Raw genomic sequence first — 23,871 nt, forward strand, 5'->3', positions numbered from 1 at the left:
TTATATCATTGAATTGACATTTAAATTTATTTTCATATGGTTATAATTTTGTTACTACAAACTTTATTATATATGAGAAATTATAAGATAAAAATTAGTTTTGTAGACCGTGTCAAGTTTGACTATACCTTGTATTATAGGATATAGGGAGTACTCACTTAGTGACTATTCTCCTATAATAATAGTTGAGACAACAATTAAATTTTTTAAAAATGTTGAGACAACAAAACTTCTTAATCATTAATTCCCCCCAAAAATATATTACTCTTCTTTCCTTTTCTCTATCCCGTGCAACAAAATATCATTTAATAAATGCTAAGATTCCCCCCAAAAAAATATATTACTCTTCTTTCCTTTTCTCTATCCCGTGCAACAAAATATCATTTAATAAATGTTAAGAGTCGCCTATGAGCTTTTGTAGGTCATATTTAAATGTAGAGCCCATATAGACTCTTAGATAATGCATGTTTATTAAAGACTATATCCTTACAATGGTAGAGACACCAAAGACTCTAAACCATTAATCCACAAATATTATCTTTTTATTATGGTTCACACACTCATGCAACAAAGTTTTCATTTTATAGAGGCTAAGAGTCGTTAAGCAGTTGTTAACCGTAGCAACAATGTCTGTCTCTTCTTGCTTCTCTCTCTTCCATCTAACCAAATTCAATTGCATGTTAACGTAAAGAGCTCGTTAATAAGAATCTTGTACATGCCCTTGCTGTGAAGTTTACAAACTGCTGAAATTTCAAACTACTAAGTAGAATGTGCGCCTGAACAATTTTATGTTCTGACATGCGCTGTTAGTTTCAATGGTTAGTTTTTTAGTTCGAATGGTTATTGTGCATGATAATTGATGCAAACCGATCATCCACCCATTCCAGAAGCGAAATATACATATCGTTCAAAAAAGAAGCGAAATATACATATGCTCAATTCTCCAATTGTAAATTAATTCATCAGGCATTGCCTGTGTACCTTTTTCACTCAAAACTCAATTTGTCCCAACATAAGTACATAGGACTTGAACCCAGAAAGAAAAAAGAAAATCAATCCCTGGCATTGAGGTGGGCCCGCCCCTGGACGGCTGGATCAGATCGACGGGCAGACATCCAACGGCCTTGATTAAACTGGTCTTTTTTTTTTGAAAGGAAGGCAAGAAATTTGCCTTATATATTGATAGAGAAGGAGGATTAAACTGGTCTTGCCCCTGTTCTGCCTTACGGACGACTACGGTGAAGACCGTCCCGGACTCCCCTGTCCGTTATCCACTCCGATTCGACGATGATGGTTCATCGTGTCGTACGCCGCGGCCCAATAAAAACAGCATGTAAAAATGTACCATCAAAACGTGAAAAGCTGCAGCAGCAGCAGGAAGAAGAAAAAAAGACGCCGGCCGAATCGTCGACTTGGCGCGTGTTCCGCCGATTCGCAAACCCCGCTCACCTGCAGGCTGCAGCATCATCCGCAGTTCCCGTGTCGATGTCGACGGCAGGTTCGTTTACTATCACCCCAATCCTTCGGTTTTTAACCAGTACAATTTTGTTTTTTCTATATAAGATGTACTCCCTCCATATAAAAAGTCTAAGACATATTTCATTCTTTGTTTTTTTAAAAGTCTAAGTCTTATTTGTAGTCACTATGTGGTAATTAAATTGTTGATTGGAACCGAAGTCATTTTATATTAGTACTTATTGGTTTCATGCTCATTGGTTTTATCACATGGTGAATAAATTAATTGGTCATTGGTCTTGATAAAAAAGAAATATGCCTTAGACTTTTCAATGATGGAGTATTTGGTCAAAAATTTTCCTAAATGGGTTATTATATCTTTTTAAAAGATTTGTTTCCCATAATGGGACATAATTTGATTTAATTTGTGCGGGCCCATCTATTTTATGTGCATTTAGCTGAATATCTTCGAATTCGTACGAGATATGTTACATCGTGTATGTCTTCTCAGACTCATGACGTTTTCCGCCCTACTTCTACAATTACTCGTGCTTGTCTATTTGTCCACTCGTGACGGACCTATGTTTTTTTTTCTTTTGTCCTGGGTGTGCTCACATAGTCCCAATCAGAGTTATTCATATACACAAACACACTAAAAGATCTTAATTTATCAAAAGTACATTAATTACAAATAGTGCAAATAAAGTCTTACACACATAACGTATAAACAATGAAAACAAAATATATTTGTGTATGCTTTTTATAGCAAATATGGCTTGATTACATCATGATTAGTGATTCATTTCTAATCTTAGGAAAAGCTATATGAAGGTGCTAATCTTTACACACTTGATCCTCCTCATATTTACCTTACTAAAAAGAAAAATGCTAAGATTTCCATACAAAATTCTTGGCTACCCATGTACTTGAAGTCTAGAATTTACGTCCCCGAAATGTTTATATTGAGTACCAAATTTGAATCATATAAATACTTATATTTAGCAATAATTGGAGTAATTGAATAAATAATGTAGGTCAAAATTTAGGAAAAACTCAGTAGTGTCATATACGCTCCCCCCCCCCGGCCATTACCAAATAGCATTTGTAGTATTCAATTTTTTTAATATAAAATAAGCATTTTTTTTGGGACAACGATTCGCCAAGCATTTTCAGCCAATAAGATAGAATTTGTAGCATCCAATCTTTTATACAAAATAAGCATTTTGAGAACAATGATTTTCCAAACATTTTTCAGCTAATAATATACTTAGAAGGGAACCAAGAAATTCAAATTCAACCCATGAAGTGACTAAAAGGATATATTTTCTCGTATATGCGTGCAACAATCTAAAAAGTTGAGAAAATTTTCTACATACCCCTGAAAAGTTTTGTAATCTCTTCTACGCCCCTTGAATTTTGCATCATCCCCTACATGCCCTTGAGTATTTATTTTGATCTCTTATATCCCTACTTTGTTAATTGGCTGTTAGATTTTTCTAAAATGACCATATCGCCCATTTCCCATACTTACATGGGGTCTACTTCATAATTTACAATGTGAAAAATTGTTATTCCTGATAAAATCAAACGGGGGCATAATTATTTATTGTAAAATTCGAAAAAGAAAATTTAAATTGTTGAACAAATTATTTTTTGACAATTTTAGCTAGAAGTTATAAACAAAAATTATATATTTGTTGGGCTCAAATTTTGATGAAAACAGTGAACGAATTACATAAAAGTTAATTCAAAATTTATTTAAAAATTCTAGATTTTTTTATAAAATTTATTGTCATCCATTGTTTTAAGAATTGTGTTTTTATCACTAAACTAGCACATAAGTATAAGAGAGGGGTAATATAATCAATTTAAAAAATATTTAACGGTCAACTCATGATCAACTAACAGAATGAGCATAGAGAAAATCAAATTAAAAACTCAGGGTATATAATTTATGAGGCAAAATTCAGGGGCACGCAAAAGATTGAATGAATTCTCAAGGGTATATAGAGGATTTTCTCTAAAATGTTAGGAACAAATAGAAGTATTTAACATCGGAGGAACTGAAATTGCGCACTGCATAGCCTTGTAATCTTGGGCTTAGCAATATGTATTCCTTCCTTAAAAAAAGATTAATTCTGGGTATGAACCTCGACATGCATGCATCAAGATTCGCAGTTAGGATATAATATTTTTATAGCACAGAGGTGTAAATTTAATGTGACTATAAGTTTCTAGGCGTATACAAATCAACCAAATACCAGTAGGGTCTTTGATTCGTGCAGGCAAACCATTAGTCGTCTTCTTCCTTCCTCGCGTCGCGGCATCCGCCATCGAAGCTTTGCTCGCGGCTTTCTGGCCTTCCTCCTGCCACCGGAGACGCCACCGCCATCGCCGCCTCCTACTCACTCCTCTAGGAACCTACGCCGCAGAACCCTCTCACCTCCCTCCTCCAACCCCGCGGCTCCGTCCACCGCCGCCTCGCCGCCCCCGAACCCAAATCTAGGTTTTTGTTTTGGTTCGGGAAATCTATGGCTGTCGTCACCGGCGCCAAAGAGGAGGGAGAGTTCGCCGGCGGTGGAATAATAAGTCGACGTCCCTCCGGTGAGCTACCCTCTCTCCCTTCCCCCTCATCCCGAGGTTGAAGATGCTTCCCCTAATCCTGAGGTTGAAGATGATGCCCTGGCAATTGGATCATAACAGGGGCGGGCCCACTATTGATTCAAGGGTATTCAGACGTATACCCAAGATTTTTAGACAAAAAAAATAAGTATATGTACTCTATACCTCGTATATGTATTCAAGAAATTAAAGAAAAAGGCTAAAACTACTCATTTTGGGCCCTGTTTCATCGTTTCTTCTCTATTGGGCCTAAATTTCCCACTTCCCTCCCCTTTCATCTCAGCCCACAATCAGTTTGGGCCACAACTAGTTCATTTCCCCTCCTCGCCTAGGCACAGCAAACCAAAGCCCTAATTCCCAAATCGGCCAAACCCTAACCAGAGGACCGAGGACGTGCGCGGTGTGGCGGCGAGGACGTGCGGCAGTGCGGCGGCGGCGACTTCCGGCTGCGTCGGCGGAAGGCGGCGCCAAGGCGGGTAGGAGCCTAGGCAGCGCGTCGGGCGGCGGCGACTGCAGTCTAGTCTGCAGCGTGCTCGTCGGCGGCTGCGGCAGAGGCTTCCGGCTGCGGCGTGCGCGGCTGCGTCGGCGGCAGGAGGCGCCGAGGCGTGCAGGCGGCGCGTCGACGGCTGCGGCCGTGCGGCGTTGGGGCTCGGCCAGGCGTGCAGGCCGCCAGTCCACCAGGCCACCACACAGGTACGCGATGCGGCAGCCGAACGACCACGGCTTGCCGGCCTGGCATGGATTGCGTGAGGGGCTTGATTCATTGATTCATTGCATTGATTTGTTCTAGGTAGTTCAATAGTAGTTATGTTTTCCGGTGGCGACGGCTTGTTTCATTGATTTGTTCTATAGTAGTTCAATAGTTCACTAGCACCGAAGGATTCAACTTCCTCAGTTCCTGTCTTCTTTATTTTTCAGAGTGTTAACTGTTAAGTGTATATTTATTGACAGATTGATAGTATAAAGCTGTAAATATTAGGAATTTAGATAACTTAGAACCATAATATTTAATTTTCAGTGTGTTAAATTTATATATATGATGATAGTATGAGGCTATATATGAGCTGTTGTTAGGAATTTAGAGAATTTAGAGAGGGTGTTTTCTTCGATGAACTATATAAAAACAAGAAGCAAGATGAGCAACAATCTACATTTATTGGAAGAGAATTTTTTGTACAAGTTAAAGGATGAGGACATCATCACTCATTTTTAAAATATCAAGCATTGAAAAGTTCTCCTCTAAATTGTAAGTTTTTTTTATCATTTTACCATTTTCTATCCTTTACATGTTATATATGTTGCCACTTTCATATGTCGAACAATTAGTACTTATATATGTTAAAGAATTTGGACTTATGATCAATTCTATCAATTTATAAAGTTATGGCCATATGCTATAATATTATACAATTAGTAATGTGTAATATTATACCAATTAATTATTGGACTTCTAGAAGTAAAAAGAATTTTGTTTTACCCCTACCTATTTCGAATACCCAACCTCTAAATCCTGGGCCCGCCACTGGATCATAATCCAACGGCCAGGTCCAGGTGACTGAAATGTGCCTAGCGAATCCTAACATATTCGTTCTTTGGCCCCGGCGATGAGTAGCAAGTTTATTACTCTCTCCGTTTCAGGTTATAAAACATTTTGACTTTGGTCAAAGACAAACTGTTTCAAGTTTAACTAAGTTAGTTTCATCAAATCAATAATTGAATATATTTTTATAATAAATTTATCTTGGGTTGAAAATGTTACTACCTTTTTCTACAAACTTGATCGAACTTAAAACAATTTGACTTTAACCAAAGTCACCAAAGTCAAAACGTCTTATAACCTAAAACGGAGGGAGGGAGTACATGCCAAGTTGTTGTGAATTCCTTGCGGATAATAAAAGTCATCATCAGTAAATTCTATATATTTTTCATATATATCCAAACATTATTTCTTTTATCAGTTCTACACATACTTATTGTGGTATCAGTGCTTTGATGAGACGGATACCATCCTATGGTCGTGTATCAGAATAATTAGGAAAGCCTAGTGCTAAAAGCTCGAATACCTATCCTAAAATTTCTGGGACCCTGCTTGAAAACCAAGATTTTGTCTCAATTCAGACTGAAAATATTTTACACAGTGAAGAAAAATTGTGCAGAAACCAAACGTAAACTAGATGGATCATGCATTGTTTCAGCACCTTCTAATTAGCTAGTTGTCTTGAACAGTACACTCCTTGATTCTTCTGTATTTCCACTTATTGTTCCAATTCCATGGATAACAGAGGAAAGTAACCTTGTTGCATTCGGCATAGAAATGGGTAACAATTTAATACACCAAAGAAAACTACAAGATCGTGGCCATGGTAAACAAATCGATGAGAATGCAAGACCAGGTGTAAGGCTTGAAGACCTTCCATGGGTATGTTCATCTTAACTTCTTTTCTGTTTGAGTGTTGGGTAGAAATGGGATTTATTTATAATCTCCAAATGTATGTGATGCATTTGCTGCAGGACCTTGTAGTATACAAAATTTTATCTAAATTACCACTGAAAGAGGCTGCAAAAACTAGTGTTTTGTCTACCAAGTGGAGGTGCATCTGGTTGACGTGCCCCAGATTGTGTTTTGATGGTCTTGCGATGTTCAAATGCGAAAGGGGTGAACTGTTCTTACACGCTCGGCAATTCATTGCTCAGGTTAATGCTGTTTTGCAAAAATACCAGGGAGAAGTGGTTGAGGAATTTCATATCAGATTTGATTTTCACAGCATACCAGCTCATTATCTTGATAATTGGGTTATCTTTTCCTTGTCATCTAAGATGAAGAATCTAGCTTTAGATCTGCAAACCAATGATATTGAACGATATCCTGCACGCTACAAATTCCCCTTTGAACTTTTGGACAGTGGAAGCTTGTCCGGTCTACAACATGTGCAGTTCAGTTTTGTATCTATCAAACCACCTTCCAAGTTCAGAGGTTTCCCTAACCTGAGAAAGCTTGATCTGCAACTTCTAGATGCCTCTTCAAAGGATTTTGAAACTATGCTGTCAAATTGCAAACTTCTTGAATGGCTAAGCATGGACAGATGCCGCCTGAATGGTGAACTTAGGGTAGGTAGTCCATTGCCCCGTCTGGTATACCTACAAGTTGTGTACTGCCAAGTAACCAAGATACAATTCCATGCTGTGGAGCTAGCTAATTTTGTATATAAAGGAGACTTTGTGCCCATAGCCCTCAAGCATTCGTTGAAGCTGGAAAATGCAAACATCAGGTTATATAGTTTGAATGATCGGCATGCTATCAGTGACCTGGTAAAATGTTTTCCGAACTTGCAAAATCTGAATTTTCACCTTTCTTGGAACGATGCAGAGGTTTGTTCTCAGAAACTAACCCTCCATGCTACAGTTTTAGCTTGTTTAACATAATCTAGTGAATGATCTTTGTCCTTTTGTTTTCCAGACTAAGTTGTTATCAGATACACCTTGGAAGTTTTCTCATCTCAGGTACTTGCGGTTGAAAAACTTTGCAGATTCTGGGATCGTGGAGACGAATTTTTTTGTCTCTTTTCTCAGGGCTGCTCCTTTTATTGAGAAGTTAGAGATCCATGTAAGTGCTCTTATCAGTAACTACTACTATTCTCCAAACTATTTCTTCACTTGTATGTTGACATGTCATGTAATACTGATCTCCTTTTAGTATCCTGGGTATACCATGCAGTAAAATTAGGTCAGTCTGCTCACACTGGTCGTTCATGTCTTGGTTTTAGCATGTTATAATTGACTGCATATCTGTGTATTGTTTCTGAGAATCTGTCTCTGCACAATATATTTTTGTACTTCTATTCAGAAAACAATTTCGCCGTTGTTTACCCAGGAGCGTTTGCTTAGGCCGTGTTTAGTTCGTGTGCCAAATCTTTTTTGAAGTATACGGACACACATTTGAAGTATTAAACGTAGACTAATAACAAAACAAATTATAGATTCCGCCTGTAAACTGCGAGACGAATTTATTAAGCCTAATTAATCTGTTATTAGCAAATGTTTACTGTAGCATCACATTGTCAAATCATGGTGTAATTAGGCTCAAAAGATTCGTCTCGCAATTTACATGCAAACTGTGCAATTGGTTTTTTAATGCTCCATACATGTGTCCAAACATTTGATGTGACAGAATTTTTGGAAGTTTGAAGGGAACTAAACACTGCCTTAGCAAGGTTTTCTTTCAATAGAGTCAAGTGAGAGTATACAATTATTACTTTGCAGAGTGGGTATATTATCGTATTTTTGCAAAATTTCCCAAACAGCTTCACTGCTTATGTTACATCTGGATACACACAAACATACAGTTACATTTTCTTTTTTTTAAAAAATAATGATGATGATAACAATCACTAGATGCAGTATGTATCATATCCTAGGTACACATATATTAAAGGATGTGGATCTAAACCCAGCTGATCACATATTGTTATGTTTTAACCATGCAGTTTTCCATGAATTTATTAATACTGGATGAATCGCATGAGGACCATCCTATCAGGCAACAACTTGGACGCTGTGAATACAATAACCTGAAGAACATGCGTATCATAGGATATAAAGGTTCAAGAGATCAGGTCGAATTTCTTCTACATGTTGTGGAGAATGCCCCTGCACTTGAGGTTTTAACTCTAGAGGCAGCTGGAATAGAGTACCAGGAGGTTTCATTTGTGTTGAATGAAGCGTGGATCGACAGAATTACTCAGAGTGCCGATAGATCTGCTCTGATTGCTCAACAGTATCTGAGGGAGAAACTTAGCTCAAAGACACAGCTTTGTATTAAGACTACTAGTTCCAGATAGAGCTAGCGCTCTATGCAAGCCATGTGAAAATAGCCATTAGTGTAAGATTAATTAAATAATATTATTATAAACTTGAAAATAATTGAGTTTATTTGATTTTTCTAAAGGAATTTGAAAGTTTTTTTTAAATAAAAAACACATTGTTTAGCAGTTTGGAAAACATATTCACGGTAATGAAGGAATTGCAAAAGTAAAAGGAGGAAAAAACACACCCTTAACATTTGTTACTCTATCCATCTTAAATTGATCATCATACACCCTTAGCATGTACACATTCTCTCTTGCTACATTAATTGTATTCGGATGAAATCTGTGTCCATGCAGTTATATGATGATCAATTTGAGAAATTTTGGATTTTATTATATGATAATCAATTTGAACAGATGGAGTATTGGTTAGTTTTAAAACAAACAGGTCCTATTGTTTAGTAGTATATCTCTTCTCTACAACTTAAAAAGTATAAGAAATTTCCGTCGTCCGTAAAAAAAATATAGAGAAAAGAAAAACTAAAAAAAGAAGTCCGATTCCCCTTAAAAAGGAAAAAAAAGTTCGAGAAAAAATAGCGAAAAAAAGGTAGATCCGATTCCCCTAAAAAGGGGAAAAAAAAGTCCGGTTCAAAAAACAGAAAAAGTGGCGAAAAAAAATAGATCTGATCCCTTAAAAAGGGGAAAATTTTCCTATTCCCACGCACGGTTTTTCTTTTTTTCTTCCTTTTTTTCGTTTCTTTTCAGTTTTTTCTTTCCCTTTTTTCTTTTTCTGTTTTTTTATTTCTTAATACTATGTATGTATACAAACTTTATATATACACATATACAACCTTTGTATACGTGTATTTTTTATATGTTTGTATATAAACTTTGTATACATCTCTATCTCTACTCTCTAGTCTCTATCTCTACTACTTAAAAAATTCAAAATGTTTCCTTCGTCCGTCCCTACTTAAAAAATTCAGATAGTGGGAAAAAAGGGTTTGTAAACGAGAAAAAAAAGTAAAAAGGGTGGGAAGCGCAGCAAAAAAAAAGTCCAATTTCTTCGTTTTAATAGTCCGTATATATCTCTTCTCTATGCCTAATCTAATCTAATCTATTTAAAAAGAGATGTTTTCATCGTATAACTAAAAAGAGAAGTTTTCATCGTACAACTTAAAAAGAAAAAAATGCGCGAGAAAATAAAAACGGTAAAAATGAAAAAATGCGCAAGAAAATAAAAATGGTTAAAGAAACACGTGAGGAAAAAATGTCAGAGAAAAGCGCTAAAAAAAGGTTTCCGTAGTCCTAAAAAATAAAAAAATGTACGAGAAAAAAAAATATTTCCATCATCCGTAAAAATAATAAAAAAACATGCGAGGAAAAAACTTTTAGAAAAAACGCACATTTCTAAAAAATGGTTTAAAAAAACCTCGCATGAAAAATGGTTTGAAAAACGCTAAATTGATGGACGCCTTGGGTCAGATAGGATCCATCGATTTTTCCATCTCCTACACAACTTTTGTTTGGTCATCTATTCTCCTGTATTAGAGACCCTGCACGTCTCTATATGCAATTATCAGACTATTTTTGTTAAGTATAGCTACTATTGTTGATAACATATGATATGGATATAATATTAAAAAATAAACATATTTTTAATTGTTATTTAGAGAAGAGTTCACAGTGACTCTATTTTGTGTAGATTTGACCATGCGAGGTAATGTAGGATTTGATTGATCGTATTATTGGTTGCAAGAATAAGATTCAAAGAGTATTTTAGATTATATGCATGTTGTCACATGAATAATCTAATTATTTTAGGTAAAGCAAGCATCAGTGAGGTTGTCATCGTTGAGGTTGGGCCATTTCATTTAAGATGTTACAATTTTTTTGATTGTCTTAGCTACAAACGATCCATACAAACATTGTCATTGACATCGTTATGTATGAAAATCCTATTTTATTATTAGAAGTTTTTCACCCGTTGCAACGCACGGGCATTTTTGCTAGTATTATAAAAATGAGACATGCATGAAAAAAGGAGAATGCACCGCGTGGCCGTAACTAGGGGTGAAAACGGTACAGAAATTTTCGAGATTTCCGGCTACCGTTTCCAGCTTGCACCGACCGTTTCAGTCGGTATCGGTAACCGATTGTGGTGGAAATGGAAACGGGTGATATCTTCTGGAAATGGTAGTGGAAATGGGATGGAGGTTTTTCCGACCGTTTTGTCGGTAACCATATTTGTACGGTAATTTCTGTCAAAATTTCGAAAGTTCCCCAGCGGCTCAGCTAGCTCAACCCATTGGAAGCCCATGAACAGAAAAAAATTCTGGTAGGCTTGCAGCCCATAAAAAAAGGGGAAGTGACCAGGGAAAATGCTGTTAAACCTATGACATGGCGTGTGGATTTTGCTGAACTTTGGTCTCCTCAACTTATCGATGTATAAGTATTGTTGAACTTTGTTTATATTGTTTGTCAAACTTATTATCATATCATTAATCATCATATAACGGTGTTATGTGGAGTGTGATGATGCAAGAATAAAGTTAAAAAGTCATCTACGTGCATAGTTAAATGTGTGTTATGCCACACTCTGGTGATTCCGACATGAATTTTCGACTTCCGACCAATATCGGTATATTCCGTTCCGATGGTCCCGTTTCCGATATACCGATATCGGCGATATTGCCGATATCGTTACCGTTTCAAGTACCGTTCCGATTCCCTTTTTGAGAAAAAAAATATGAAAATGAAAATGGTATATGGTTTTTTCTGGCACTATTTTCATCCCTAGACGTAACAAACTTGTGTCTCACGATGTGTGTGGTGTGGGCCCCACCCCCAGCCGTAACAGCCGGATAAGGGGAATTTAACTATTTAGCACTTTTAGGTTTGACAATTATCTAAATGCCCTTTTTAGTTAGATTTGCAGTTAATTTTTTGCCCCTCTAAAGAGGTGGTCTCTTAGGGCCTGTTCACTTTAATGCCAAAAAAAAATCTTACCAAATGCTAAAATTTGGTAAAGTTGCCAAAATTTTGGCAACTTGCCAAAATTTTGGTAGGATTTCTTATATAGTTACCAAAATTTAACAGCAAACTAAATATAGCCACTTTTTTGGTAACTTTATCAAAATTTGGTAAGATTGAAAATGGCATCAAAGTGAACAGTCCCTTAACTATTTGCCACTTTTGCCCACGCCGTGGCGCGCCAGCGTGGCAAACTCTGGTGAAAAACTCCGTGGGACCCACCCGTCAGTCTCTCCCTCCCCTTCGTCTCTTCCCCTGTGTTCGTTGCCCCATCGCCGCCGCTGCCGCCCATCTTCTCCACTGCTCGACCGGCGCCGCCTCGCGGCCGACCACCGCGGCACCGCCCCGCAGCCGATGCCAGGCCTTCATCGCCGCCGCCGCCTCGCAGCCAACCATCGCCGGCGTCGAGGACGGAGGCAGCGGCCCGGGCGAGGCCGTTCACCGAGCCCCCCAAAGCTCTGTGAACCACAGCTCGCCGCCGTCCATGCTGCAGGTATGTATCATCACGGTGGTCAACGCGGCGAACGTGCCACCGTTGTCCTGGGGTGGCGACCGGAGCTAGATGCTCTCGATGAGACGGAACGGATCGCCGTCGCCGCATCGAAGACGGGAAAGTCGACTTGCAATCCATCCATGCGGGAAGCTCCGTAGATGGATAGAGAACGCATCGGCGACGGTGAAGCGCAGCCACGCGCGCAGCGTATCGGGTGGCCACCGCCCCGACCGCTGCCTCCGTCCACGACGCTGGCGATGGTCGGCTGCGAGGCGGCGCCGGTGATGAGGGCCTAGCGTCAGCTGCGGGGCGGTGCCGCGGTGGTCGGCCGCGAGGCGGCGCCGGCGTCGATGGGGGGGCGCCGGTCGAGCGGCGGAGAAGATGGGCGGCGCGGCGGCGATAGGGCAGCGAACACGGGCGAAGGGGAGGGAGAGACTGACGGGTGGGTCCCACGGAGTTTTTCACCAGAGTTTGCTACGCTGGCGCGCCACGTGGGTAAAAAGTGGCAAATAGTTAGACCACCTCTTTATCTTTATAAAGGAAAAACAAAAAATAATTTAAGATGGGTATTTGAATAATTGCTAAATCTAAAAGTGACAAATGGTTAAATTCCCCGGACAAAAACCCTCCCTTCTCCCCCAAATCACACCTGATTCGGGGGCGCCGCGCCGCGAATCGCTCCTCCTCCTCCTCTCCGGCTCTCTCTCTCTTTCCTCCATCCGAAACCTCCAAAGGCAGGCGAGGGCGAGGGCGAGGGCGAGGGCTATCAATGGAGTCGCGAGGCGAGGGCGATGGCGAAGGAGCCTCAATCCGGCGAGGGCGAGGGCGAGTAATGGGGTCGGAGGGCGAGGGCGAGGGCGAAGGCGAAGGCGAGGAGGTGAAGTGGGCGATGCTCTTCACCCTCCCGATCCCGGTCACCGACGAGGAGCTTCCTCCGACCAGAGACCTGGCCATGAGCAAGCAGCCGCCGCCGCTCATCTCCTTTCTCTGCCTTCCGCAGCGGAGCCTCGGCGAGGCCGCCCACTGCTTCGTTGAGATAGTCTGCGCGGATTCTGCTGGTCGGCTTCTCTTGAGCGCCAAGCCGCGGCCAGCACCGGCCGCAACCACCTCTGCTGCTCTGCCTCCTCGTCAAGGCGTCATCATCATCTGCGACGCCACAAACCTCAAGGTCATGCGCCTCCCGCTGCCAGTCGGCGCGACTTGTGATGACAACGAGCGCGGGTTCCCATGCCTGGCGGTACTCAGCGATCCGCGCGACGAGGAGGATGGCGATGCCTACATCGTTGTTCTACTCCATGCGGACGCGAGCGGAGCCTTCCAGGAGGTTCTCTGCTATGAATCCAAGACCGGAGGAGTACTCGACACACAGACCCATGACCAGGACTGGAGCGACACGGAGACCCACGACCAAGACTGGAGTGAGAAGTTGCTGTCCTGCAATTCGCAGCAGCCACCGAGGGGTTGGCACAGACACAGCCACAGCCACCGTGCGATACCTCTCGATGGCGAGGTCTGTTGGATTGATGCTGCTTATGGTTTGGTGCTATGTGAAGTTCTGTTGGAGGATCCCAGGCTTCGGTACGTCCAGCTCCCAGAAGGCTGCACGATGGATGAAGACGATGACATGGGGTCGCCTGCTGTTGTAGAGAAGCTTAGGAGACGTTGTATTGGTGTTAGTGATGGCAAACTTAGATACCTTCAGATAGACAGTTCAGGACAGTCGATTGCCGTGTGGACCTTGATGACTCTTAAGGATGTCACATTTTGGGAGCATACATTCTCAGTCGATTTAGTATCTCTTCGTGCTGATAAGAGTTTCCAGGAAGCAGGACTGAACCCACACATATTCCCCTCAGTGGCAGGCATTCATCCTATCGACACTAGTACCATTTTCTTAGTGCAGAACTCAATCATATTTTCTGTCAGCTCAGATACAACAACTTCTTCTATCAAAGTTGGTGATCACCACAAGTTCCTGCTCAACGAGAATGAGATCACTCCGAGTCTGTTTCTCCTTCCGTGGCTGGTTCATGACCCAGCAGACCTGCTTCCCCAAGAGACACCACCGAGATCAAGTAAGCACTTCTAGTTTCCCTTGTGATTACTACAGTGTCATTTGATACCCCCATCATATATTGTTAGTTTGCTCTCTATATTCTGAAATGCCAAATTGTTTTTGCTCCTGCCAGCATGTTTTTATCTTGTCTGAAATGTTAGAATGGCTAATGTGGGTTAAGTCATGTTGCTTGCTGTTTAGGTTATTCAAAGAAGTGCCTCCCCGAATATACACTGTGAATTGATACCATGATACTATATTGTTAGTTTGTTCTCTATATTCTGAAATGCCAAATTATCCCTGCCAACATGCTTTTGTCTTCTCTCAAATGTTAGAATTGTTAATGGGGGTTAAGCCATGTTGCTTGTTGTTTAGGTTATTTAAAGAAGTGGCTCCTCGGATATAAACTGTGATTTGATACCATGAGCCATGGTATATTGTTGGTTTGTTCTCTATATTCTGAAATGCTAAATTGTTCTTGTACCTGCCATCATGCTTTTGTCTTCTCTGAACTGTTACAATTGTTAATGGGGATTAAGCCATGTTTCTTGCTGTTTAGATTGTTCAAAGAGATGGCTTCGTGCCCTTAAACTAAAGCAAGCACTCAAGAGGGGGATCGTGTGGCTGAGTGATAACCATGAAGTTGTAACTCACGTTGGAGATGTAATAGATTTTCTTACCATTCCTGCTGGCGGTTCCTTTAGATCTGCAGCTATTTGTGTCAAGAAGGTTGGTTCCTATTGTTCGAAAACAGGGAAGATATTGAAATTTCACAATTCGAGGTTACATGCAAATGATCCGGTCAAGGCATTGCCAATGGAAGATTTCCAAATCATCAATGACGTGGATGAAGATGTCGAGTCATTGTCAATGGAAGGTATCCACATCGTCAAAAACGTCAATGAAGCTAGAAGGTTTATCAATCAGTGGATTAGCTGCCAGCAACCACATAGTTGTATAATGGATGTGGCTAAGTCTGTGGGTGTGGAAGAGTGCATTAATATCTTGACGTACCTTGGGGGTGAAAATGCCACGTTCATGCTGATGAATTCCCCGACATTCCTTGAGAAAACCGGCAACAACTTACGCAAGTCTTCTGATTTGAAGGAGTGGGTCTACCTAAAAGAGTAGCAGCCATTTACTGGAGACTTATCTGACTGTATAAGAGGAAGACAGATACAGGAGCAGAACCTCTCATGGTAAGGTTTCCATTTTACCCCATGTATGGCTGGTCATCTTTTTTTTTCCCTGACACAGTTTCTATGCATTAATAGTCATTCACTTGTGATAATCCTTTAGTCTTCAGTTTGTATTTTGTCCTGCATCTTTTGTGACAAACTTCTGCATCGATTTCTTTCTAACAGAGCTTGGTACTGTTCTTAATAAAGTTATATCCATTTGTCCTCTAGGAAACTGTATAGCATGTCTGGTTTGGAGAGACTTACCTGAAAACTGTTGGAAATAATGGTTTGTTGGTTGCCATACATACTCATGCCCCGTCCTTGTGGATTTTCAATCTGTGTACATGTGCTAAAATATGGCCTGAAGGTAGTTTAGTAATTGGGAATAATGGTTTGCCCTGGTATCGAAAATACTGGGTTTATATCCCAATCCTTGGTTGAGAATGTTTATGTCCTGGTAGTAGTGTTGAAGGATTTAAGCCCAGGTAATCTCAGTAATATCTTTTCAGTCTAAGAAACAGGTTATTTGTTTTAAGATAATCTTGCATGCTGGTTTTCATCTACAAATGTATAATACACAACGCTGCTGACGTTAAATCAAGACCCAGCTTATGATGTTTTTATATGAGTTATCCATTTTATATTTCTATATATTTATTTTCTTCTATAACAAGATGTTTTGTTAGATGATTTCTGATATTGAACGGCTTACAGGTTGCGATATATGTACCTAACTTCCTTATTGTTTTGTTTGGTCCTCTGCAAATTCAGCTGCAATGTAGATGCGGTCTAGAGGAAGACAGAACTACAGGAGCCTCCACTTGTTCATTCGTCTCTTCAGAAATTTTTGTTGCTTCTGATCGAATGACGCAGAATTGGTTGCCTTCTTTTTGTAAAGATAGTAGATAGGCACATGCTCAGAAGCCAAAAAGAAAGCCGTCAACTTTTTTGTTTTCCTGTTACTATGTGTTGGCCATTATGCCGTGAAGTTTACAAACTGCTGAAATTTCCAACTACGTAGAATGTGCGCCTGAACAATTTTGTGTTCTGAAATTAATTTGCTGTAGTTTCCACGGTTATTGTGTGTATGATAAATGATGCGACTGATCATCCACACAGTTTAGAAATGAAATATACATATGCTCAATTCTCCAGTTGCAAATACATATCACAATATCAGGCATTGCCTGTATACTTTTTATTCACTCTAATTATTCCTACATAGGACTACTAACCTAGTTTAATTCCTTCAGAAATCGATTATATGCGTGGCTGAAATTGAGTAGTATTGTGCTGCTCCAGCCGAATACTGATGGCTTCGTCGCCGCCGCCGCCGCCCCTGCTGCTGCCATTATTCATGGTCGTATACTTTTTTCACTCTATTTGTCCAATCGTAAATCAATTCATCAGGCACTGCCTGTATACTTTTTTCCCTCTATTTGTCCCAACATAAGTACATAGGACTAAGCTAGTAAATTTTACATCAAAACTGAACCCAAAAAAAAATCAATCCCTTCAGTAGTTGGTTACAAGCGTGGCTGAGGTTGAGCAGCGTTCTGCTGCTGCCGGAGGCCGATGCCTTCATCACCGCCGCCGCCGCCATTATCATGGTCGAGGCTCGAGGGCCGCCGCCGCCGCTAGTAGCGCCTCAGTGTCCCTGCGTATCTGATCGAGCGAGCGGCGGACCAAGGGGCATCCAACCTCCCTCATGTGGCGGATCATCTCGTGGATCTCGTCGACGGGGACGGGAGAGCAGCCGGCGTCGACGAACACCAGCAGCGCCTCGATGATGCTTTGCATATCGGCGACCAGCTGCTTGGTCTCCTCCACGCGGATGCGGCTGGTCTCCGGGTCTGGCAACTCCGACAGCTGCACTGACGACCGCGCCGCCGACGCCTCCCTCTCATCCATGGCGACCTTGTAGCTGCTCGTCAGCTCGTGCGTGTGCGTGTGTCCATGAGACCGTGACTACGACGATGGCGATGGCTGATACGGTGGTTGGTTCGAGGGGTCGATCGATGAGATTGAGACGTAGCGTGGTGTGGTGATATATTCGGACGAATCGGACCCGGACTCCGGAGTCCGAAAGGAATTCTAAAAGAAAAGGAAAGGGAAAAAAAAAAAAAAGAGAGAGAGAGAGACCTGTACCATGTACTGGGCCGAGTCGAGCTTGAAGGTCGGATTTGGTTTCTTGATGTTTAATGGGCCAGTTTCAGAAGGGAAAAGGAAAACGAAATGAGATGGTCTACTTTGTGTCCCTCAACGATAGAACAAGTTTTGATTCGTATGATGGTATCTCTCAATAACAAAACTGCTTAAAGAATACTCCCTCCATTTTTAATAGATGACGCCGTTGACTTTTTCTCACACGTTTGACCATTCGTCTTATTCAAAAATTTTATACAAATATATAAGATATAAATCACACTTAAAGTACTATGAGTGATAAAACAACTCATAACAAAATAAAGTATAATTACGTAAATTTTTTGAATAAGACGAATGGTCAAACATGTGAGAAAAAGTCAACGGCGTCATCTATTAAAAAACGGAGGTAGGATTTAGCAGCTGATGAAGTACCGAGACACGCAGATGCTAATGACCACTAGAGGAAGACAGAACTAGCATATTTTACCCACTTCATCCATCTCTTCAGAAACTTTCGCTGCGTCAGATCGAATGATACGAGACGGAAAAAAGAAGAAGAATGGCACGAGAATTGGATATTCTTTTACATAGATGGTAGATATAAGGTCAGAAACAAATCCATCAGGCAACTCCTCCTTAACATGTTCGTGTACTGTCTCACAGAAAGGACGGGTTCAGATCCTCTTATCCATCATATATAGTTGACTGTAGAATGTGTAGGTTGGATTTCTTTCGTGTGATCGCTCTGTAACTGTGATTGCGTCAAACATACTATCTGTTTTCTTCTTCCCCAAAGTACAAACTGTCGTCCTACCGTTAGGACAGCTTTTACCCATTTTGAAATACAAACAGTACCGTAAAAGTTATCGATTGTTAGAAAACTACAAGAAGATGCACACGGCAATATGGACTTCCATGATAGTTAAGTAGGTATAGTTTTTTTTTTTAAATCGAAGCCAGGCAAAGTTGGAGTTATATTAAGGAAAATAGAAAGTATTTACAATATCACCAGGAAAGGTGAAAGAGACAGAACAGGGGAAATAAAGAAGAAAAGCAACAAGGAAAACCTAAAAGGGAGACCTAAGTGGATATTCTCGTGATGTTTTTTTTGCCCCACACATACTCCAAAGTTTGATTTCGTCTTGTATTTTGGCGAGTAGTTGCGGCATGGTTTTCTCTTGATTTTGAAAAACCCTCCTGTTCCGTTCACACCATACTTCCCATACCACCAACATGTGGATTGATTTGAGTGCTTTGGCCTTGCTTTTGCCTCCTTCTGATCCACCATTCCAACAGTACTTCGTTTTCATCGTATTGGTGTTCTATATCGTTGCAGTTCAGTATACTCAGGACCCTCTCCCAGATATGGCACACAAAAGCGCAATCTTTAAAAAGATGTTGGGCGGTTTCAAGGTTCCTATAGCATAGTTGGCAGAAATAGTTGTTTGGCCATTGTCTGATTTGTAGCCTATCTATTGTCCAAACTCTATTTTGCAATAGAAGCCATGTAAAGTGTTTGCATTTGGAAGGTGCCCATTGCTTCCAAATCAGTTTTACAGCTGCAGAGCTTATTCTACCATTAAACTGCGCTATGTAGAATGACTTTGCGCTGTACTTTTCATTTGCCGTCCACCGCCAAGTTATGGTGTCCTCGACACCTTCTGTGAGTGCCACGCCATTATTCCACGCATGGTAGAATAATAATACATGAAGTGTGTAATCCGTGGCCAATTATGCAGGACAATTAGGATATGATGATGTTGTTCACACCAAAATTAGTCCATATCTTTATTTTCTCCGCATAAATAATTAGCTGCATAAATTAGCTACGGACTTTGGAACTTAATTTGGGAAAAAGCAAACTCTTTTTATTCAGTACATTGTGATATGATGTCAAAACAAAAATTCTTAAAACTAGAGGCGGCAGCTGATCTGGAGTTGTGTCCCGTGACTCGTGTCTTCGCCGCCGATGCCTTCCTCACCGGCGCCGCCGCCATTGTCATCGTCCTCCGGAGGCAAGGATGCAAATAGCGCCGCGAGGCTGGCGTCGATCTGGTCCAGCGAGTCAGCGGCCAAGGTTTCTCCGGCGTCCCGGATGTCGCGGATCATCTCCAAGAAGTCGTCGGAGTGGAGCGGGATGAAGCCGGCGTCGACGAACTCCTCGAGCGTATCGTAGATGGCTCTCAACGAGGCGATCAGCTGCCTGGTCGTCGCGAGGTGGAGCAGGTTGCAGCGCAGCAGCAGCGAGCCGCTCGGCGAATCGGACAGCTTCGCCTGCAGCTACTTGGCGAACGACTCCCTCGCATCCATGTATTTGTTGGCGAACGACGACGTACTGCTACTATGGTTCGAGTGTTCGACGAGACGTACGCAGTTGCGGTCTGGTTTGCTTTATGTAGGCACGCGGCGAGGCGACACGACTTGAGTCCGAAACGAACGAGCTGGAGCTGGTGAATTCTTTGGAATAAGTTCACTTTGAGTCCCTCTATTTGTCACCCAGTCCGATTTTCGTCCCTTGACCGCAAAACCGGGTATGACCCGTCCCCCAACTTACAAAAACCGTGCAGACGAGGTCCCTCAGCGGTTTTGAAGGTGGTTTTGGCTGATGTGGCCCCTACGTGGCTTGTTTGACTAGATATTCGTCCCACGTGGCATTGACATGGCGCTTACGTGGCAATTATATCTCGAAAAAATAATAAAAAACATGGGACCCACATGTCAGCTAAAAATAATAATTTTAAAATGGTGGCCCCACATGTCAGCTACTCCTCCCTTCTTCCCCCTCCCTTCTCTCTCATATTCATCGTCCTCTCTTCTTCATGTGCGCAGGGGGAAGGAGGCGAGGCGAGGCGACGGGACCATCCCCCACACCGACACCACCCCCAGCGCGCCGCCACCGCCGGCATCTTCGTCTTCCTCCTCCGCCGTCACCGCCTGCATCTTCGTCTTCCTCCTCGCCGCCGCCGCCGCCGCGGCAACCGCGGCAAGCAGGCCGGCGACGACGACGTGGAGATGGCCGAGGGGAGGAACAACAAGGTCGCCGACGGCGGCAGCGCCGATGACTCGACGACCAGCGGCAAGGCGGACACCAAGGTGTAGCTCTGGCGTCTCAATCGATCCATGAGCGATCGAGTAGCTCAGTAGCATGCAATCGGCTAAGATTTGCTGCATGTGTTCTAGTACTAGAAGTAATAATACTCCCTCCATCTACTTTTGATAGTGATATTTCCAAATCTGAAAATTTTATTTTTGATAGACATATTTCAATCCAACAACCTATCATCTTAATAACTTTCTCGGATTTAATGCACGACTCTCCATTCTTCCACACATGATTGGCTACATGAGCATTGAAAAATGTAAATATTAATGAATCGTTTATTTACGAGGAATGACTAGTAGCATGTTTAAATAGATGATAAGTAGAATTACTTATCCTTGGTCTATGTGCAAAGATGAAATATGACTATCAAAAGTAGATAGAGGAAGTATTAGCTATCCTAAAAGGCTAAAACACATAACGTGTATGAAAGGAAAGTACTATCCTAACTGAATAAAACAGCTTTTACAGGCACAAGTTTAACATAATATGTCTGCTTTGATCTTTATTTGGAAGTTGTAATTAACCATGTTTGTAATAACGCGATAATTAAACGAGAGTATCCATGTGTCAAGAGGTCAAGCGTGACCTCTCCCACACCGTCCATGGCTTCCCCGCCGATGAGCACCACGTCCGGGAGGTGATTGCGCTCACGCTCCACTCCCACGCCTGCGTCGCGTCGCTGTCGCGCTGCCTGGGCGTCACGCTCAAGATGCTGGTGCTCGTCCACCGCCTCCTCGCCGACGGCGGCCCGGCGTTCGAGCAGGAGGTGTTCTACGCCATGCGCCGGGGCACCCGCTCCGTCCACCCCCACCCCCCAGCGCCGCCACGCCGTCGCCCGCTCCAGCCGGCCTCCTCGTCGCTCGGCCGCCGTGCGCCGTTCCAGCCGGCCTCCTCGTCGCTCCGCCGCCCATGAGCGGGAGAGAGACAAGAGGGAGAGAGAGGGGACAGAGAGAAGAGGTTGTGAGGATGACGTGTGGGTCCACATGGGCCCACCTTTTTTTTATTAATTTGTGTGTGCAACTGACATGTGGGCCTCACAAGTTTTATTATTTTTTTCGGATCTAATTGCCACATCAGCGCCATGTCAATAACACGTTGGACAAAAATCTAGTCAAAAGAAGCCACGTCGGCGCCACCTCAGCCAAAACCGGAGTCAAATACTGCCGAGGGACCTTATTTAAACGGTTTCGTAAGTTGGGGGATCCGTCGTATCCTGTTTTGTGACTAAGGGACGAAAATCGGACTGGGCAACAAATAAAGGGACCCAAAGTGAACTTATTCCGAATTCTTTCTACCACGGATTCTGTTGGGCCGTTTCTAGAAGAAAAAGGAAAAGGGACGGCCTGTAGGCTGCATTGGGCCGAGCCCAGCCAGGCTGAGCCAGCACGTGGAACGGGCCGAATTCACGGACCAGTGCAGTGCGGTTGGTGGGGAATAAGTTCACCTTACGTCCCTCACTTTACACGAGTCTGTCTAAGTTCCCTAATCCCCAATATTAGAAATCTTCACCCATAAACTATACAAAACCGTGTAAAAGTATGGATATGTGGTTTCACTGATGTGGCAACCTAGTCAGCAAGATAAAAAAATAAAAACGTTATGGGGCCCACATGTAAGTGAGAAGGAAAAAAAATATGGCTATTCAAATAGATTCGATGTAAAGTTAAGGGACGTCAGGTGAACTTGATGGACACGAAGTTGCTATTCAGTTGAAGATTTATTCAACATTTATTGTGATATAAAATTATTCTCTCTCATTTTTTTTCCAAGCCGAACAAGACCTTAGTTTGATGTTGGTACGGAAAAGCCTACTCCATAATCCACAGTTTGGTGACACCTTAATCTGAGAGAGTAGTTATCTAGGTTATGCGTGCTTCAGGTCCTTACGCTCTCAGGGCAAATAATAATGAAATTCACATTACCCACATAACTGTCTTTTAGTGTGAGCGTCTTCATGGCTTAATAAGCCCTTGTGCAGGCGAACTATATTTTCGCTTTCCACAATTTATAAAATTTTTAATAAACAACTAAACAAAATCATTTTAGTATTGATTAAACTACATGCGGCTCATAACTAATCATTTAACTATTTGTCACTTTTAAGATGTAATGATAATAAATTTACCACTCATTTTCTATGGCATATGGTGCCTATGACATGTGAGTCCAGTGATAAATATGTTATCATCACTTGTAATAGTGGCAAATATAATTATTCCTTTATTTTTAGCCTTCCACAATTTATAGAATTTTTAATAAACAACTAAACAAAATTATTTTAGTATTGATTAAACTACATGCGGCTAGTAATCTAGAGTTGTGTCCCGCCCGGCGCCGCCTATATGACTTCCTCATCTGGAGTTGCCTCTCGTCGCCGCAGCTCGTCGCCGTCGCTGCCGCCACTGTAATGATCATGAGCTGGCCTTGAGGTGTCACACCCTGAAGTTTTCCCCATTTTGCTTGCTTTAAAAATTGGTTAAATAAATTGCCCGAAGAAATTATCTTAATTAACCTAGAGCTGAATTCCTTAATTAATAAATACAATTAATAATCGGAAATAGCGTGGTGGAATTTTTCTTGAGTTCCCCATGCTCCAATGCATTAACAAGATTTTTAGTGGAATTTTCAGAGCCTTGGAAATAATTTTAACCAATTAAAAATCACCAAAGTGCAATTTTTAATCCCAGGAAAAATCCTTTCTTCCTTTTCTTTTTCTTTTCCTTCTTTTTTCTCTATTGGGCCGTCGGCCCACTCCCTCCCGCGCTCGGCCTCCTTTCTTTGGGCCGGCCCGTTCCCCTTCCCCTCTCTCCGGGACGCTGACAGGTGGGGCCCACCTGTCAGGTCGTCCCCTTCCTCCAGCCGCCCGCCCCACGACGGCAACCGCCGCCGAAACCGCCCGCGCCGCCGCCTTCTCCACGTCGCGCCTCCACTCCGCGCCCGCACCTCGCGCCCACGTCCCCGCCCTCTCCCCCGCA

General features: G+C 42.1%; 2 protein-coding genes across 3 annotated transcripts; both read left to right on the plus strand.

Annotated features, from left to right (window-relative positions):
- Positions 1-4,445: 4,445 nt before the first annotated feature.
- Positions 4,446-9,021, plus strand: LOC4340210 (F-box/FBD/LRR-repeat protein At1g13570). 2 transcript variants are annotated; one of them, XM_015788306.3, is made up of 5 exons: positions 4,446-4,770; positions 6,360-6,496; positions 6,589-7,446; positions 7,535-7,681; positions 8,562-9,021. In XM_015788306.3, exons 2-5 carry the CDS (start codon positions 6,392-6,394, stop codon positions 8,913-8,915), a joined length of 1,464 nt encoding a protein of 487 aa, XP_015643792.1. In that variant the 5' UTR covers positions 4,446-4,770; positions 6,360-6,391; the 3' UTR covers positions 8,916-9,021. The 2 variants fall into 2 exon arrangements, with proteins under 2 accessions (XP_015643792.1, XP_015643793.1); XM_015788307.3 differs by lacking the exon at positions 4,446-4,770 and adding an exon at positions 5,197-5,323.
- A 4,038-nt stretch (positions 9,022-13,059) lies between these two features.
- Positions 13,060-16,807, plus strand: LOC4340211 (uncharacterized). Its single transcript, XM_015788303.3, has 3 exons — positions 13,060-14,483; positions 15,024-15,663; positions 16,417-16,807. Exons 1-2 carry the CDS (start codon positions 13,178-13,180, stop codon positions 15,593-15,595), a joined length of 1,878 nt encoding a protein of 625 aa, XP_015643789.1. The 5' UTR covers positions 13,060-13,177; the 3' UTR covers positions 15,596-15,663; positions 16,417-16,807.
- The last annotated feature ends 7,064 nt before the right edge of the window (positions 16,808-23,871 follow it).

Source organism: Oryza sativa, chromosome 6 (genome assembly GCF_034140825.1).
Source record: "Oryza sativa Japonica Group chromosome 6, ASM3414082v1".
NCBI classification, from domain to species: domain Eukaryota; kingdom Viridiplantae; phylum Streptophyta; class Magnoliopsida; order Poales; family Poaceae; genus Oryza; species Oryza sativa.

Coding starts and splice junctions, on each gene's coding strand:
- LOC4340210 (XM_015788306.3), top strand. CDS start 6,392: ATGGGTAACAATTTAATACACCAAAGAAAACTACAAGATCGTGGCCAT. Junction 7,447..7,534: donor TTTCTTGGAACGATGCAGAG/GTTTGTTCTCAG, acceptor TTTGTTTTCCAG/ACTAAGTTGTTATCAGATAC. Junction 7,682..8,561: donor TTGAGAAGTTAGAGATCCAT/GTAAGTGCTCTT, acceptor TTAACCATGCAG/TTTTCCATGAATTTATTAAT.
- LOC4340211 (XM_015788303.3), top strand. CDS start 13,178: ATGGAGTCGCGAGGCGAGGGCGATGGCGAAGGAGCCTCAATCCGGCGA. Junction 14,484..15,023: donor AGAGACACCACCGAGATCAA/GTAAGCACTTCT, acceptor CTTGCTGTTTAG/ATTGTTCAAAGAGATGGCTT.